The 15,114-nt window shown below is 42.8% G+C and overlaps 1 protein-coding gene across 1 annotated transcript in view; it reads left to right on the forward strand.

Annotated features, from left to right (window-relative positions):
- The window catches only part of IL17RC (interleukin 17 receptor C), a 44,639-nt gene extending 29,796 nt beyond the window's left edge, over positions 1 to 14,843 (forward strand). The window contains exons 10-19 of the mRNA XM_075183523.1: positions 333 to 390; positions 1,332 to 1,510; positions 2,654 to 2,704; positions 4,049 to 4,097; positions 6,099 to 6,220; positions 8,663 to 8,731; positions 9,317 to 9,368; positions 11,497 to 11,592; positions 12,556 to 12,591; positions 13,565 to 14,843. Of these exons, the coding sequence (XP_075039624.1) occupies positions 333 to 390; positions 1,332 to 1,510; positions 2,654 to 2,704; positions 4,049 to 4,097; positions 6,099 to 6,220; positions 8,663 to 8,731; positions 9,317 to 9,368; positions 11,497 to 11,592; positions 12,556 to 12,591; positions 13,565 to 14,235 (1,383 nt within the window). The 3' untranslated portion in view covers positions 14,236 to 14,843. The remainder of the gene's footprint in view (positions 1 to 332; positions 391 to 1,331; positions 1,511 to 2,653; positions 2,705 to 4,048; positions 4,098 to 6,098; positions 6,221 to 8,662; positions 8,732 to 9,316; positions 9,369 to 11,496; positions 11,593 to 12,555; positions 12,592 to 13,564) is intronic.
- The last annotated feature ends 271 nt before the right edge of the window (positions 14,844 to 15,114 follow it).

The following is a 15,114-nucleotide window of genomic DNA, read 5'->3' on the forward strand; positions in this document are numbered from 1 at the left end:
CAGCATGTGAACGGCAGCATTACCCCCAGGAATTTAATTTTTACCCCATTTGGGGTAATTTACCCCTGTTCCCTGAACACTGCATTAGCGGTACACAGCATTTCGAGTGTCTGCATATCCCCCCCCCCCCCCTCCCCAGGAAATGCGTTGAGTCAGATTAAGCTCATACTGAAGCATCCACATAAGATTCTTGGTAGTTCTTATCCGCCGCTCTTAAGATTCAATCTGATAAAAACACTTTTTTTTTTACTTTCAACGTTTAATTTTATTTTTTGAACATAATATTTATTCGCTCACAAAATGAACATGACTTTGTTTCCTCTCTTCCGCAGGCATGGTACGATAATCGGACTGATGCGTTCAGAGATAAGATGTGCCCATTTAGTGATTGTACGTTAATTGTCATTTTGTTGTCAGTCTGTTGTAGAATAACATGGGGTAAATGGTGGAGATGTCCTGAAAGCAATTTGATCCAGTCAGATATTAGATTTCATCATTACAGCATTAATCTGTACACTTTAACAGGGAGATAGATAGAAAATGTGTCTTTGAATGAATTTTCTACATTCATTCTCTGTGTTCACATACAGGTGCAACATTATGGGGCATATTCAATTGTTGGCGTTATAGCCAAAAATCTTGGGGCGCGCGCACTACTACTGTCATTACGGTAATAGTGCGCGTAAATACCAGTATTACGGTACTTTTCTTGCTGGATTTCAGCTTGCGGCTCAGGGAGCTGCGAGCTGAAATCCAGCTTACTATTACCATAATACTGGTAATAGTTTTTCCATGGCGGAAACTGCAGACAATTGAATATGCCCCTATGTTGCAAATAGGCAAACACTATCACAATATCACAAATGTGCAATTTTTGCCTAATGCTACGACTGCCTGTCTCAAATTACCCTAAATCATCATCATCTATTTATATAGCGCCACTAATTCCGCAGCGCTGTACAGAGAACTCACTCACATCAGATCCCTGCCTCATTGGAGCTTACAGTCTAAATCCCCTAACATACACACACACAGACTAGGGTCAATTTAATAGCAGCCAATTGACCTACTGGTATGTTTTTGGAGTGTGGGAGGAAACGGAAGCACCTGGAGGAAACCCACGCAAACATAGTGAGAGCATACAAACTCCACACAGATAAGGCCATGGTTGGGAATCGAACTCATGAACCCAGTGATGTGAGGCGGAAGTGCTAACCACTGAGCCACCATGTTGCCCATGTGTATTTGTCAAGTTTTGCCGTAAACTAATATCTTGTTTCGAGGTTTGTGTGTCTTTTATTTCACTCACTTCCTTGTCTAATTTCTTTCAGATTCAGAAGAGACGACGCTGAGTAAAACCAGCCTCTCAGTGACTCTGGGGAATAATATACTGTTCTATAAACTTTCTGCGCCTTGTAACGTGACTGCAGAATTTTCACTGTGCTGGAAATCCAGCGACCAATCAAAATGCGTAGAACTTCCTCACTCCAGGAAGAAGATTCTGAGCGAGGTAATGTATTGATCAAGTCGACTTACACCATGTACTGTAGGGTTTATACATTAAAGGCTGGGCTCTTGGTTCAGTTTCCTAGTTTTCCACGTGAAATCTTTAACTCACATTGCTTATTTTTCTATAGTTACACTCAAATGAACAGGATAGGCAGGCTGGTTTCCTACAGTTGGTTTCCTTCATTACGACCCAACAGTTAATAGAGGGCGGACTTTAGGACCTGAGCAGACTCCATGTCACATAAGACAGGGGCAAACTCAGGATTTGTAGAGGGGGGTTTCCACACCACGCCATAATATATCCCTATCCCCATAATATACATGGGCAATGCTGCATGCACTACTGTTAGGTGCACGCAGTTCTCCCTTTTCAAGCAGAGCCGTGTGAAGTGGGAGCAGGGTCCAGCCACCTCAATTATACAGTGGCCCAGGCTTGGAGGGGGTTTCCACGCACTAGGAAACCCCCCTCTGTTTGCCTATGTAAGTGTCTTGGTTTTACAATTCCACATAATAGGAGGCCTAATTAAAAGGTGGATTGGGGTCGCTAGCCTTGGACCCACATCTTATCTTACAATCAACGCTTGAGGCTGCGTTCTCTGATCCCTGTGTAGATCTGCGTCTCTCATCCACCCTCATTACATCCTCCCATTCCCGGTTACAGGACTTTTTTCGGGCTGCACCCACTCTATGGAATTCTCTCCCTCGCACAATAAGACTCTCCTCTGGTGTACAAACTTTCAAGCGTTCTCTGAAAACCCACCTCTTCAGACAAGCTTATAATATTCCTCAACCACCCTCTTAACCTCACCGCCTTTAGCCTGTTACACAATTTCACACAAGACAACTACCCCTTGACCAACATTGTTGTGTGACAGGATCATTTAGCTTATGAGTCACTTTTACCTTTGCAGCCTGGCTGGGCCGAAATGCAAAATATAGACTTGACCTCATGTATCAAACTCCCATTGTCCCATAGATTGTAAGCATGCGAGCAGGGCCTTCTCACCTCTTTGTCTGTTTTACCCAGTTTGTTTATTAGTTTACTGTGTTTGTCCCCAATTGTAAAGCGCTACAGAATATGTTGCCGCTATATAAATATATGATGATGATGATGTAATTTCAACTTCACTTTTTTTCTAAACAGCAAAAGAAAGCAATTAGGCTGGAGCTGCTCCACCCGTCCGTCTGTGCCCAGGTATGAACCTCTGCTTGTATGCTAATTATCACCACATGACGTATTTGGAATAAACCTCACCCTATGCACCAAGAAAGCACTTTAAGCCTAGATTGCGGGTATTCTCATATGATAATTATATGTCCACGTGGACAGTGTTTTAAGGCTTCGATTTTAATATAAGACCTGGGGGTAAAGCTGCTGAGAGTTTTTCCGGCGGGTGTGAAAAGTGGAGATGTTGCCTATAGCAACCAATCAGATTCTAGCTATCATTTTGTATAATGCACTAAATAAATGATAGCTAGACTCTGATTGGTTTTTCAAACCCGCCGGAAAACTGTCAGCTTGATACATTTACCACCTGCTGTAGATACAATAAATAGATGAATATAGCCTTAAATTCCCACACAGAGTGGCGGATCCAGTCACTTGGTTTGAGCACTGAGTAATTGGGTCTGTGTACAATTTCGTCACACACATCAGTGAATAAGTTGGGCAGATCCGGTTGCTCGACTCTTAAATCACATGGATTTTAAGTCAGTACTTAATCGATCCTGATAAATGTTTAATACTGGTTGCTATGGGCTAAAAAACACATTTTGAGACTTTATTTTAATCTACAACATGAATTCCAAACTGTACATGGAAGGAATATTGAGCCACTTTAGATGAAACAGATCAACAGACGGCAATTAGTACAGCAAACAATATATATTCCTTTTAATATTTTCAAAAATAGGGTCCACGTCAGTGGGCCTGTAGACATAATGAGGAATTATCTAAAATGATTCAATTCTTTGCGTTAAAGATCCATGTTGTTGGGGGCTTGTATGTTGTTTTTTTTTTTTTAGTTTTTTTTTGTATTTTGAATCCTATGAAGGAGAGAAGAGAAGAGGGGAGGGGAGAATAGAGAGGGAGAGGGGAGAAGAAGAAGGGAAAGGGGGTGTTAAGAGGGTAAAGGGTAGAAGAAGGGGTTCAATATGGCCCCAGGAAGGGGTGCGACCGGCACATCAGCCCCCCGGGAACACACAGAGCTCATAATTGTACTTTCCGGTGTCTTGTATCCAACTCCGCGGGGGCCTTTGGAGTACGTTAATACCAGGGAAAAAGAAAATGTAAGAACACACAAGATATATACAAATGATGCAGCTCACTGAGTAGCAGGTATTGGGGACTGATGGAAAGAGTACCAAGGATCCCACACTTTGTGGAAGTGCGGGATCTTGTCATGAAGGAGAATGGTCATTTTGAGCCTTTGAAGAATGTACTGTTGCCCTTGTGTGAAGGGTAAGAACCGATCTCTCCTCGGCTGGGTGTCGTGAATCAGGATTAAATAATAACCTGTAACTGTTTATTGCTTCACAGGTGTCGGTCAAAGGGGAAGTTTTGCACACTAACTGTTCTCTTTATGAGGGTAAGTGCTGTCATAGGTCCAGGTTCTAGTGCATGGTAAAAATGGGAATTACAGGAGAAATTTACAATGTATTTAACGTTTATTGGTCCCATACTCAGATTGTTCTTTGACAGAGTAGATAAGAATCTGTACTATTTAACGTATAACTTTTGTGCATAATGGATTTAGTTCATGGGAACAGACCGTCCAATATCAGCCATCTCCCCTGGGAGAGAAGGTTCTTTGTCCCAGTTTATGTTTTGTTTTGTCAGCCAAGGTAAGGTCACATGGAAGTAGGAAAAGCAGAAGCAGATGATTATCTCGCCGTGACATGGTGGCAGAGCCGGATTTAGACCTCATGGGGCCGTAGGCAAGATACTGGTTTGGGGCCCCTCTCCCTGAAAAAATCCATAGCACTATAGTTTTTTAGCTTAGCATAGCATATACCCCTATTCAGGGGCTGGTTGACAGACTTTAGCCCGGGGGGGCAAGCATATAGCACTGGCCCATAAGTAGCTGCCCATTTTTAAAGGGTGGTCTCACCGCAGGCCCTGGGAGGGCCCTCTGGGACCGCTGGGCCCTAGGCAATTGCCTAGGTTGCCTAGTGGTAAATACGGCCCTGCATGGTGGGATTTGGAAGCGTGTGCTTAGACAGGGATATCTTGTAAACCTGCCCTGTTAGGAGTGAGGAGGCTTAACCCTGGCCATTTGGCATACAGGACATCTTTCCTTGGACAAACTGTTTCCAAATTCGATTAAATTTATCTTGTCCGAGGCACAATCGGACGATTCGATCTGGTTCCACTGCCGTGGCTGCTCTGCCCTCTATGGGCAATCAAACTCACCGTCAAAGTTCGCAGTCCACGTTTGCGGCTTAAAGACATTAAAACAATCTACGGAATGTTGCCTGTTCCAGAAGATATTTAATTCTATAGTAATTTTTTTTTAGAGAATTTCCTGTCAATTTTCGAAACTTCAGAACCAATTCAGTGAAACGGCTCAGGAACCATTTTTTAAAAAGATTTGAGCGTCTAGACACCGCAGAACATGTTGCAACATTTGAACAGCTTCCTTTTTCATTTAGAACTGTCATGATATAAAAAAATTAGATAACACTTTTTTATTACTTCATTTAATACTTGATTTATGGCAGATAAACAATACATTTTGCAATGCAGTAGAACAGATATAATAGACTTTGCCATGATATTCCATGCTCGGCAAATACAGCTAACCTCTGTTTAGAATTAAGGGGTATATTTACTAAGCAGCGGTTCAGACGAAGGTTTGCCGCCATTGTTTAAAACAACAGTTTTATTAAAGACGATGCCCATCGGCTTAAGTGGGTGTTATAAAGTATGACGTTAAGCTTTTAAAGGCAATTAAGTATGTATTGAGCAGAGGAGTTTATACCAATTTTTGATTTATATCTTTATTTTTTTTAACGTTTATAGTGGTTGAGACTTAATGAGTAGATTTTTCACACCTCCTAAAAAGGAAAAGTGGAGATAGCACTGTGGTTTAGTAGTTAGCACTTCTGCCTCACAGCACTGAGGTCATGAGTTCGATTCCCGACCATGGCCTTATCTGTGTGGAGTTTGTATGTTCTCCCCGTGTTTGCGTGGGTTTCCTCCGGGTGCTCCGGTTTCCTCCCACACTCCAAAAACATACTAGTAAGTTAATTGCCTGCTATTAAATTGACCTTAGTCTCTCTCTGTCTGTGTGTGTGTCAGGGAATTTAGACTGTAAGCTCCAATGGGGCAGGGACTGATGTGAGTGAGTTCTCTGTAAAGTGCTGCGGAATTAGTAGCGCTATATAAATAGCTGATGATGATGTTGCCCAATCAGAGTCTAGCTATCATTTATCTAGTACATTCTATAAAATGATAGCTAGCATCTGATTGGCTGCTATGGGCATCACCTCCACTTTTCCTTTTGTAAAATGTTTGATAAATCTACCCCCTAGTTTTCAAAATTGCCTCTATCCCTGGTATCCATTCAAATCTATGTCTTGCATCACAGGGACCCATCAGAAGAGTTACGAGGACGCCATTGTACTTGTCTCAGACCATAACAGCACTAAAGTTTCCCTCTGTCTGGTGGAGGAAAGCAGCTGCAACATCTTGTATAACGCAACGCACCAGGTACTGGATTTTATTGCCGGAACACCAGTGACATGTTCCCTTATCTGCGTCCTCTATGCTCAACAGAGATTAAATAACACATCATCCTATTCCCAAATGTCACAACGCCTGCAGCAAAAAAACCCCTAAACGTTTATTTTTCCCAATAGACGATGTATATTTATTACAAGATAATATATGAGATGTACATTTCTCTAAGGTGTTTTGCAAAAATTGGATCTTAAAGCTTTATTACCACCCAAAGTGGTGAACATTTTCATTCACCACTTTTTTAAAAGGGGGGTGTGAGCAGAAGGACCAGTCAGAAGTCGCAATGTCCATTATTGTATCTACTTATTGATCCTCTGGAGGCTTTGGGGAGGGGGAGGAACTAATTAGCTCCAGGTGGTACTGCGGCTTCAAATTGCACTTTATAATTAACTAGTAGCCACAAAGGAATAAAAATATTTGATGTGGGATCTTTCGCCTGAGAAGAAGATATTGTACAATGCAACATAAATATTGTTTCACCACAGAAAATTGCCGCCTCATTGTGTGTTGCCGATGGTACATTTTACGAGGGTGCAGGAGGAGGATTGTGGTAGGGAATTGACCTTTGTGATGAGTTTAGAGCATTACTTGCCGACTTTTTTGACTTTGCATCGGGGGGACCCCTGAAGGAGAGAGATGCGGCAAGCTCGCAATACTGCAATTGTCAATCATCACTCAGCGGGATGAGGGAAACATGATGCGATGAATCGCGTCATCATGGATCTACCCACTTTCCTATGCGGCATGGTGGCCTCCCCCCGGAATTTTTGGAGTCTCCCGGACGTCCTGGGAGAGGAGGCTTAGAATGGATTAGAGTAGAGTTTCCGAGCTATCGGAAATAGGAAATAACCGTGTTTGGTGGATCCTATGAAAAATAAAACACCAATGATTAGAGAATAGAGTTACACCTTATCCTCCTGTGAAGTCAGATAAACTGGATGCATATAGCATTGGTAACGTTTGCTGTAAATGAAGAGTGTTGGTAGTAATATAGGAATGAATTGATTGGCCGAGGTGGTTACCTATAGTCACAAGCCCGGGTAAATCTCTGTTGCTGTCTGGTAGGTATAAAGGTGATGTGTCAATGCAGAGATCATAACATGTCACTGCAGTACAGTGATTATACAGAGATAATGGGAGGATAAGGTTTGTGTAATCGCAGAAAAATGAACTGAAACTCCAATGTGTCCGTGCGTGCCTAGGCTGACTCATCCGTGTTCCTGGTATCAATGTGCAGACTGGAGCTATAAATGTGGGAGAGGACTCTGACCCCTACAGTAGATCCGTGTCTGAAGCCTGTCCCATGAAACGCTGCTGAGAGGAAGGGACAACATTGAGGCAACCATAATGTGATTAATATTCATGAGAATTCACCCAATCAGTTCATTGATATCATTGAAGGACAGTGTGTGGGTTGGGGATGTCACTAATAAATTGATAGTTTGCTGTGCTCAGTTCCACTTACCATACCTCTTTGAATTGGACCAGGGGGGGCGTGGACATGTAGCTATGGAAACGTAGCCACACCCTTGGGGTATGGGTAGCACATTAGGGGTAGAATTCAATTAGCGGAGATTTCTGAGGAACATCGTGGCCACGGGATTTTTACAGAAATCTCCAGTGATTTTTCCTTGCGTCGAAAAATGGGCGGAGATTTTATCGTAGTAGCGATAAAAAAGCTCAGCGCAGCTAATTGAATTAGCCCCTTTTAGCGCTACTATCGCCCATTGGTTGTCACGCACACCTGTGGAAAGTGCCCGTTGGCCCATACCACCCAACTGCCCCAATTTCAGCAGGACAGTCACGATTTTTGGGATCTGTCTCGCCAGGGGACATCTTTGTCCCACGGTTGGGAATGTAGGGAGAAAGAAGATATATAATGTACTAGGCAGCCCCCTGTGGGCATGTGCAGGTCCCTGTCCCCTATGTGACATGACCACACCCCCTTTGTGGCATTGCCAAACTCCCATCGTGACATGGCCACACCTCCCCCGCTGCCGGGGACTTGCATGCTGAGAGGTATGGTTCACCAAATTTCCTGACCCGTGGGACAAAGCTGACAGTAGGAAAGAGCACTCAAAATCGGGACTGCCCTGAATAAATCGGGACTGCCCTGAATAAATCGGGACAGCTGGGAGGTACGCCCTTACAAAACGTCTGCCTCCACTATGTCTAGACAGCTACAAAATGTTGATGGTTTTAATTTATATTTGCACTAGAAAGATGAATGCTAAATGGTTGAATGGTTAATTGGTTTATTTACTAACATTGCACTAAAAATGCAACGTTAGTAAATCAGACCTATTTATTTTTGTAACTATTTTTTTAAAATGAGGTTTTACGCTTTTACCGTGGAAAATATATGTAGGCAAACTGAGTACGCAGCCTTACGTTTCCTCTTTCTCCCTCCAGATGAGGTCGGGTGTTGGATTCATAGAACAGAAGATAGTGGAGGACTTCATGTCTGAAAAGTGTTTGAAGGTGAGCCGGGGGCTCTCCATACTACCGGCTTCACGTCTGTTTACATATTTCTCATTAATTTTCTCTTTATTAAATGATATCAATTCCAATTCCAACCTATTTATTTAAGCTTGTGGCATTTTTTATTTCTTGTTGTTGGATTTAAATGTAGACCTTTGCTTTAGTAATAGTGTCATAACTATGCAGTTACCCAGGGGTTCCAAGTGTCTTTATTAATAAAATGAAACAATTAAAGGATAATTCTGACTTTAGGGAGTATCTTTTTTTTTTTGCAAATGAATCCCCCTGCTACCATTTACCATAACTGTGGGGTTTCTTCTTCTGGGACCTCCATCCTCTGTGGATTCGGTCACAAGTAGAGCCTTTTGCCCCTGTCCTCTGTCCGATTGGGGCCACGGATGGTCTTTAAACATCTGCAGCCATGGAGATTTGATGACAAAAGGTGGAATTATCCTTTAACATCTTATACAGTTTGTCTCTTAACCACCATTGAAAGGTTCAAGCCAGTAGATTATCTAAATGTAATTATTTGATGTAGTTTAAGTTGTATAACGGATTGATATGATACGTATTTTTTCCCTATAGATCTGGAAGACGGGTGAAGGTCACTATGTCTACGTGTGCTCTATGGATAAGTGTAAGTGCATTTGTAAAATAAGTCCAATATTCTCACGAATAACGGCGGCACAGAGCAGCCCCCTGGGCTTCGGAGGGTGGAGTGAATTATTTACACCACCTGGGAGTGATACTGTGAGAGGATAATAAATATTTTACGTAGCATTGAAGGAATATTGCTGTACGTGATCAAATTACAGTAGACAATGGTAGAATTCTTGTTGTACTTTTCCCAAACAATGAAGTTGTCCAATTGAAAATACAGACCAATTCCCGTTCTCAGACACATATACAAATGACGTTGTTTAGTAAGGGGGACACTGCTAAAGAAAGACCACCCCCAAATGTATCACTTGCACACCTTAAGGCTCATTTAAAAGTCTTCCCTCGCAGCACGAAATCTGCATTTTGTAGGTGGACAAATGTTGTGTCCTGGTCAGGATGCAGATAGAAGTACCAGAAGTAACATCCAGCACAGGTTTTATTCAGCGTAAAAATCTCATTACAACAGCAGTAGCCAAGAAGCAACTTTCTATTCATAAGTGCTCAATGGGTCCTTTTCATATCGCCCTCTAGTGTCATAAACTGGTAATACACCACAGCACAGGGTATAGTCCTTTCCTGCATTTAGCCCACGTTTAACAATAAATGCATTTTGGAAACAGAAACATTTGCATCTGCATCTACCATGTATAAATAAATAATACAAATAATAAACATAACATATATAAAATATAACAATAATAAAAAATATCTGCTTCATTTTGCAATATGGTATTTTGCGTTTCTGGGTCGTAGTTTTGCAGGTTGGTAGATTATGTTTCATAACTTTTCAATCAAGCACCAAGCATATATCATGTACATATTATTCAGTATAATGTCCCTTTCAGAAATAAAGTAAAATTGGTACAATATAGGGGATAAAAAGATGAGCTTCTAACACCTCCGGAAAGTGTAAGAAAAATATTTGTCTCTTCCCAGAACTGTTTAATTACTTTATGCTTTCTTGCATAATTTGGAAGATTTCTCCGGTGATACATTCTTTCTCTTTCACGTTTGTTGTCAAATTTCCCAGCTTCCAAACTAACCCACTCCCTTACTACAAGTACAGAACACTTGCCAAGTAAAATAACTCTCTCAAGGACGCCAACGTTTCAATAACATGTAAAAAAAAAAAAAGCTGTTTGCGACTGAGTAATAAACTTTTACTAAACAGTCTTTCTGTGTAGTCAAAACATTTGCCAGGCTAATTGTAAATTGACTACAATTTGAGGGTACAATGTTTGTTAAGACAGGTAGTGATCCAGGTTTCATGAAAGTTTTGTATTCCCAGTTAGTTTATCTTCTGTCCTGAGCAAATAACCCAAAGTAAACTTTCTGTATATAACCTTAGTTTTAACCAGTGCCTGTCCTTGCTGATATCGCGAGTAGACGATTGGTTTCCAGCAAGCCTATGGGTTTGAGATAATAGTGGTACCCTGGGCACAATTAGTAGTATGTAAACAAATAATAATTTATAAAATAAAACAAATATTTTTTTTTTCAAAGTGAACAAGCCATCTCAGTTCCACCATTGCCCTCCGCCTGGGCCTTTGTACAAATCCCCCTCCTGGTTTTAATCATACTTGTCAACTCTCCCGGAATGTCCAGGAGACTCCTGAAATTCGGGTCAGTCTCACGGACTCCCGGGAGAGCTGGCAAATCTCCCGCATCCCGCTACTGCTGTCCCAAAATGATGCGATTAGCGGTGAATCGCGTCATTTAGGCCCCGCCCCATCGACAAAACAACATTTTTGTCATAGGGGCGGGGCCAAAATTACACGTTAGGCAGCGCCACGCCCCTCTCCCGGAAAGAACTTGCCCAAAGTAGGCAAGTATGGTTTTAATATTACAGCCAGTGCTAGGTATGTACTGTGTAATCCTAACAATGTCTTATTATTTTGAAAGGACCCCTTGTCCAAATTATCATTGAGACCTTACACCACCGCGTACCCGATGCCCCCATTTAGGCATCTATAAAGACCTGCACCCCACACTACAAAATGGACACATCTTCCTTCAGCTGCTTTAAATATCATAGACGCACTCTGCAAATCTCTGCTACCATAGAGTATTGAGGTATGGATTAACGTCCTCTGTTCTTTTCTCAGATATGAGATCCAAATGGAACTGGTCCAGGGCTGTGTGTCTGATGGTGATAGCCTGTGTGCTGCTGATTATAATCCTGAAGAACAAACACCTGAAAAGTACGTTCTGTTTATTGATTTGCACCGTGGTACATCGTTTGATATCCATAAAAAAAAAGAAACACTAAATTCCCTTAGAATCTCACATGCACTCCAGAACAACTTTCAGATTTACTCACAAGACACTCAAACCTCCTCAGAATGCCCATTCACTCACAACAACCCCCTTAAGAACCACATTTAAACAAACATTTCACTTGCTCAAAACTGCCCTCCCCCTTCCTGCTCACTTGATAAGAGCTGGGGGCAGCAGTGTAAGCTCAGGAGGCCACATGCGGCCCACGTGGCCCACCACTGGACTGTAGAAGTAGCATACAGCATTATGCTTGCTACTGGGCTGCTACCCCCTGCGCCACAGCTCCGCTTCACAAGCAGTCACAAGGAACTGTGTGAAGGCAACCGCCCGGAAGCGAGCGCAGTGCTGTATCATGCTCTCCCGAATCGGGGCATTTGCATAGAGCTTGCGCTGTAATTCTGTGCTCTATTCCAGGGTGGAGTAATCATAGAAAAAAAGGCACAATGATAGAAATATTTTAACTCAAAATCGACTAAAACTCTCTAAGCAGATAGCCGTCTGTATCAGCAAACATTATAAATATAAAATATTTGTTATTTATTAATATTGCTTATTTAAATAGCACCACCATAGCATGCAGCGCTGTACAGAGAATATGTAACCATTCCCATAGGTCCCTACCCCATTGGAGTTTAGAATCTAAATTCTCTACTGCAGCAACGCACACACACTCACACATACACGTGGGTCCATTTTGTCGGTAGCCAATTAACCTACCACTATGTTTTTGGACTGTGGGAGGAAACCGGAGCATCGGGAAGAAACCCACGCAAACCGGGAGGGGGGATGGGCATACAACCTCCAGAAATCGATCCCTGGTCGGAATCAAACCATGACCCAGCACAGGCAGCAATGCTAATATATATATATATATTCTTCTTATACAGTGTGGATCAAGTCAGTGACTGCAGAAAAATCCCTTGGTAAGTACTAATTAATATGCAGGTTGGACAATCCCAGGAGATGAGTGATGTGTCAGTGAGGACAGGGCTGCATGTGACAGGGGCAGTGACATGATGTGAGGAGGGGAATGGAGGCAGCAGGAAGTCACAGACTAAGAGTTATATAGTGGAAGGAGCAGGGTCCCCAGCAGCACAGAGTATATCAGGAGATGAGGTATGTGTTAGTGAGGACAGGGCTGCATGTGACAGGGGCAGTGACATGATGTGAGGAGGGGAATGGAGGCAGCAGGAAGCCACAGACTGAGAGTTATATAGTGGAAGGAGCAGGGTCCCCCAGCAGCACAGAGTATATTCAGGAGATGAGGTATGTGTTAGTGAGGACAGGGCTGCATGTGACAGGGGCAGTGACATGATGTGAGGAGGGAAATGGAGGCAGCAGGAAGCCACAGACTAAGAGTTATATAGTGGAAGGAGCAGGGTCCCCAGCAGCACAGAGTATATCAGGAGATGAGGTATGTGTTAGTGAGGACAGGGCTGCATGTGACAGGGGCAGTGACATGATGTGAGGAGGGGAATGGAGGCAGCAGGAAGCCACAGACTGAGAGTTATATAGTGGAAGGAACAGGGTCCCCAGCAGCAGAGAGTATATCCGGATATGAGTGATGTGTCAGTGAGGACAGGGCTGCATGTGACAGTGGCAGTGACATGATGTGAGGAGGGGAATGGAGGCAGCAGGAAGTCAGACTTAGATAGTCTAAAAACTTGCTGCTGGTGCTGAGCTATTGGCAGTTTCTTTATATTGAAGTCAGTGAAGGCCCTGGCTCCTAGATATTATTGACTAGGTCCTGGATTCTACGTTATTTTTATTTATTTATTTAGTTTTGTATACCCATCTCTGAAACAAAGCCCCCGGTAGCACAGGGCAGGGACGTGATTGTGGTGCCCTCTATATGAAACAAAGCTCCTACCTCCAACTCGTTTTTTTATTTTGCAGGTGAAATTTTCAGAGATCGCAGGGTGTTGATCCTCTACTCCCCAGATAACCCGGCCTACGAGACATTAGTGCAGGTGTTTGCCTCCTCTTTGAAAGACCTTAAGCTGGACGTGGTCTTGGATCAGTGGCACCGCGTTGAAATGGGCAAAATCAACCCTCTGCCATGGTACCACCAACAAAAATCCCTCGTTTCCGAGAAAAAAGGCTTAATCATCCTGCTGTTCTCCGAGGGCGCCCGAGAGAGATACATCGCATGGAGGGACCGGAAACCGGTGGATTTGGATCCGTATAGTTCGTTCGGAGCTGTGTTAAATTGCGTACATCCCAACTTTCGCGACGGGATGGCCAAAGGACTCTATGTAGTGGCCCGATTCAGTTCCTCCAGCCAAAACGTTATCCCTGAACTGTTTAAATCGGTCCCAGTTTATACCCTGCCTTTAAACCTTGTAAAACTATTACGGGAACTAGCGGGAAACTCCGATAAAAAACTGGGCAGGAAACAAGTTAACCAACTGGCTGCTACCATCACCAACAGACTGCAGACCCCGATGTTGGTGTGCCAGGATTCTATGGTTCCTGATGGAAGTGTATCTGTCGAGTTACAACCCCTTATGGTTAGAGAACTTGACAGACATTCGGACAATAGTGCACTGTATTCACCAGACAAGTAGGAGCCGTGCCAGAGAAATGGAGGGTAAACCTAGCTTAGAATTGGGCAACAGTGTTTACTAATGAAATTGAAGACGTGGACATACAAAGCAGAAATGGGCATTCTGCGTCTTCAGTAATTAAGTAGAGCACATTTGAATCTGCATTCCCACGTAGACTTGTTTTTTTTTTTTATAAACAGCAAGTTTTGTACCTTTGTAACATGAAGCTGACGGTTATGTTGGTCTGGTCCAGGATGTCCTCCTATAACTCAGTGTCCTTTATGTATAAGCACTCTGTGGGGGGAGATGGGTATGGCTGCCACTACGGGAAAGTGTCTGTCAGCTGTAAGCGTGTGGTTTCTGCTCTCAAGCTATTACCTGATCTTTGAGTTAGAGCCAGTCAGTCATCCAGCTCCTGGCTGGTCACGTGATAGCAAAGGAATGGGGATGGGTGGAATTATGCTATGAACGTGCGTGCTGAGAAGCGGGGCATTCCAAAGTCTCTCTGCTCACTACGTAATACTGTGGTTGCCGTGGCGATAACACTTGTAAACTGTACATTCTTGATAGCTGCTTAAAGAAAAAATGTACGTAAATAAATGAAAACGAGGTGTTTTCTTACAGATAAATGATTCATGTTTAAAAAAAAAAAAATCAAACAAACCACACATTGAGGTGACTTAACTTTATTGGCTTGTACCATGGGATCCCATCATTTTGAAATGAAAAACCCAGACACTTATATGAAGTTTTCTCACACAACATACACCCCAATCTTTGTTTTGATTTCCGAAAAAAGCTATATCCTGTTAATAACAGAAGTTTGTATCATGGGAAATTAAGCATTGTGAATTAAAACATTTAGGGAGAAGTGGAGGCTATCCGGGAAAACCGAGTGCC

The sequence above is a fragment of the Mixophyes fleayi genome, chromosome 8 (genome assembly GCF_038048845.1).
Source record: "Mixophyes fleayi isolate aMixFle1 chromosome 8, aMixFle1.hap1, whole genome shotgun sequence".
NCBI lineage: Eukaryota > Metazoa > Chordata > Amphibia > Anura > Limnodynastidae > Mixophyes > Mixophyes fleayi.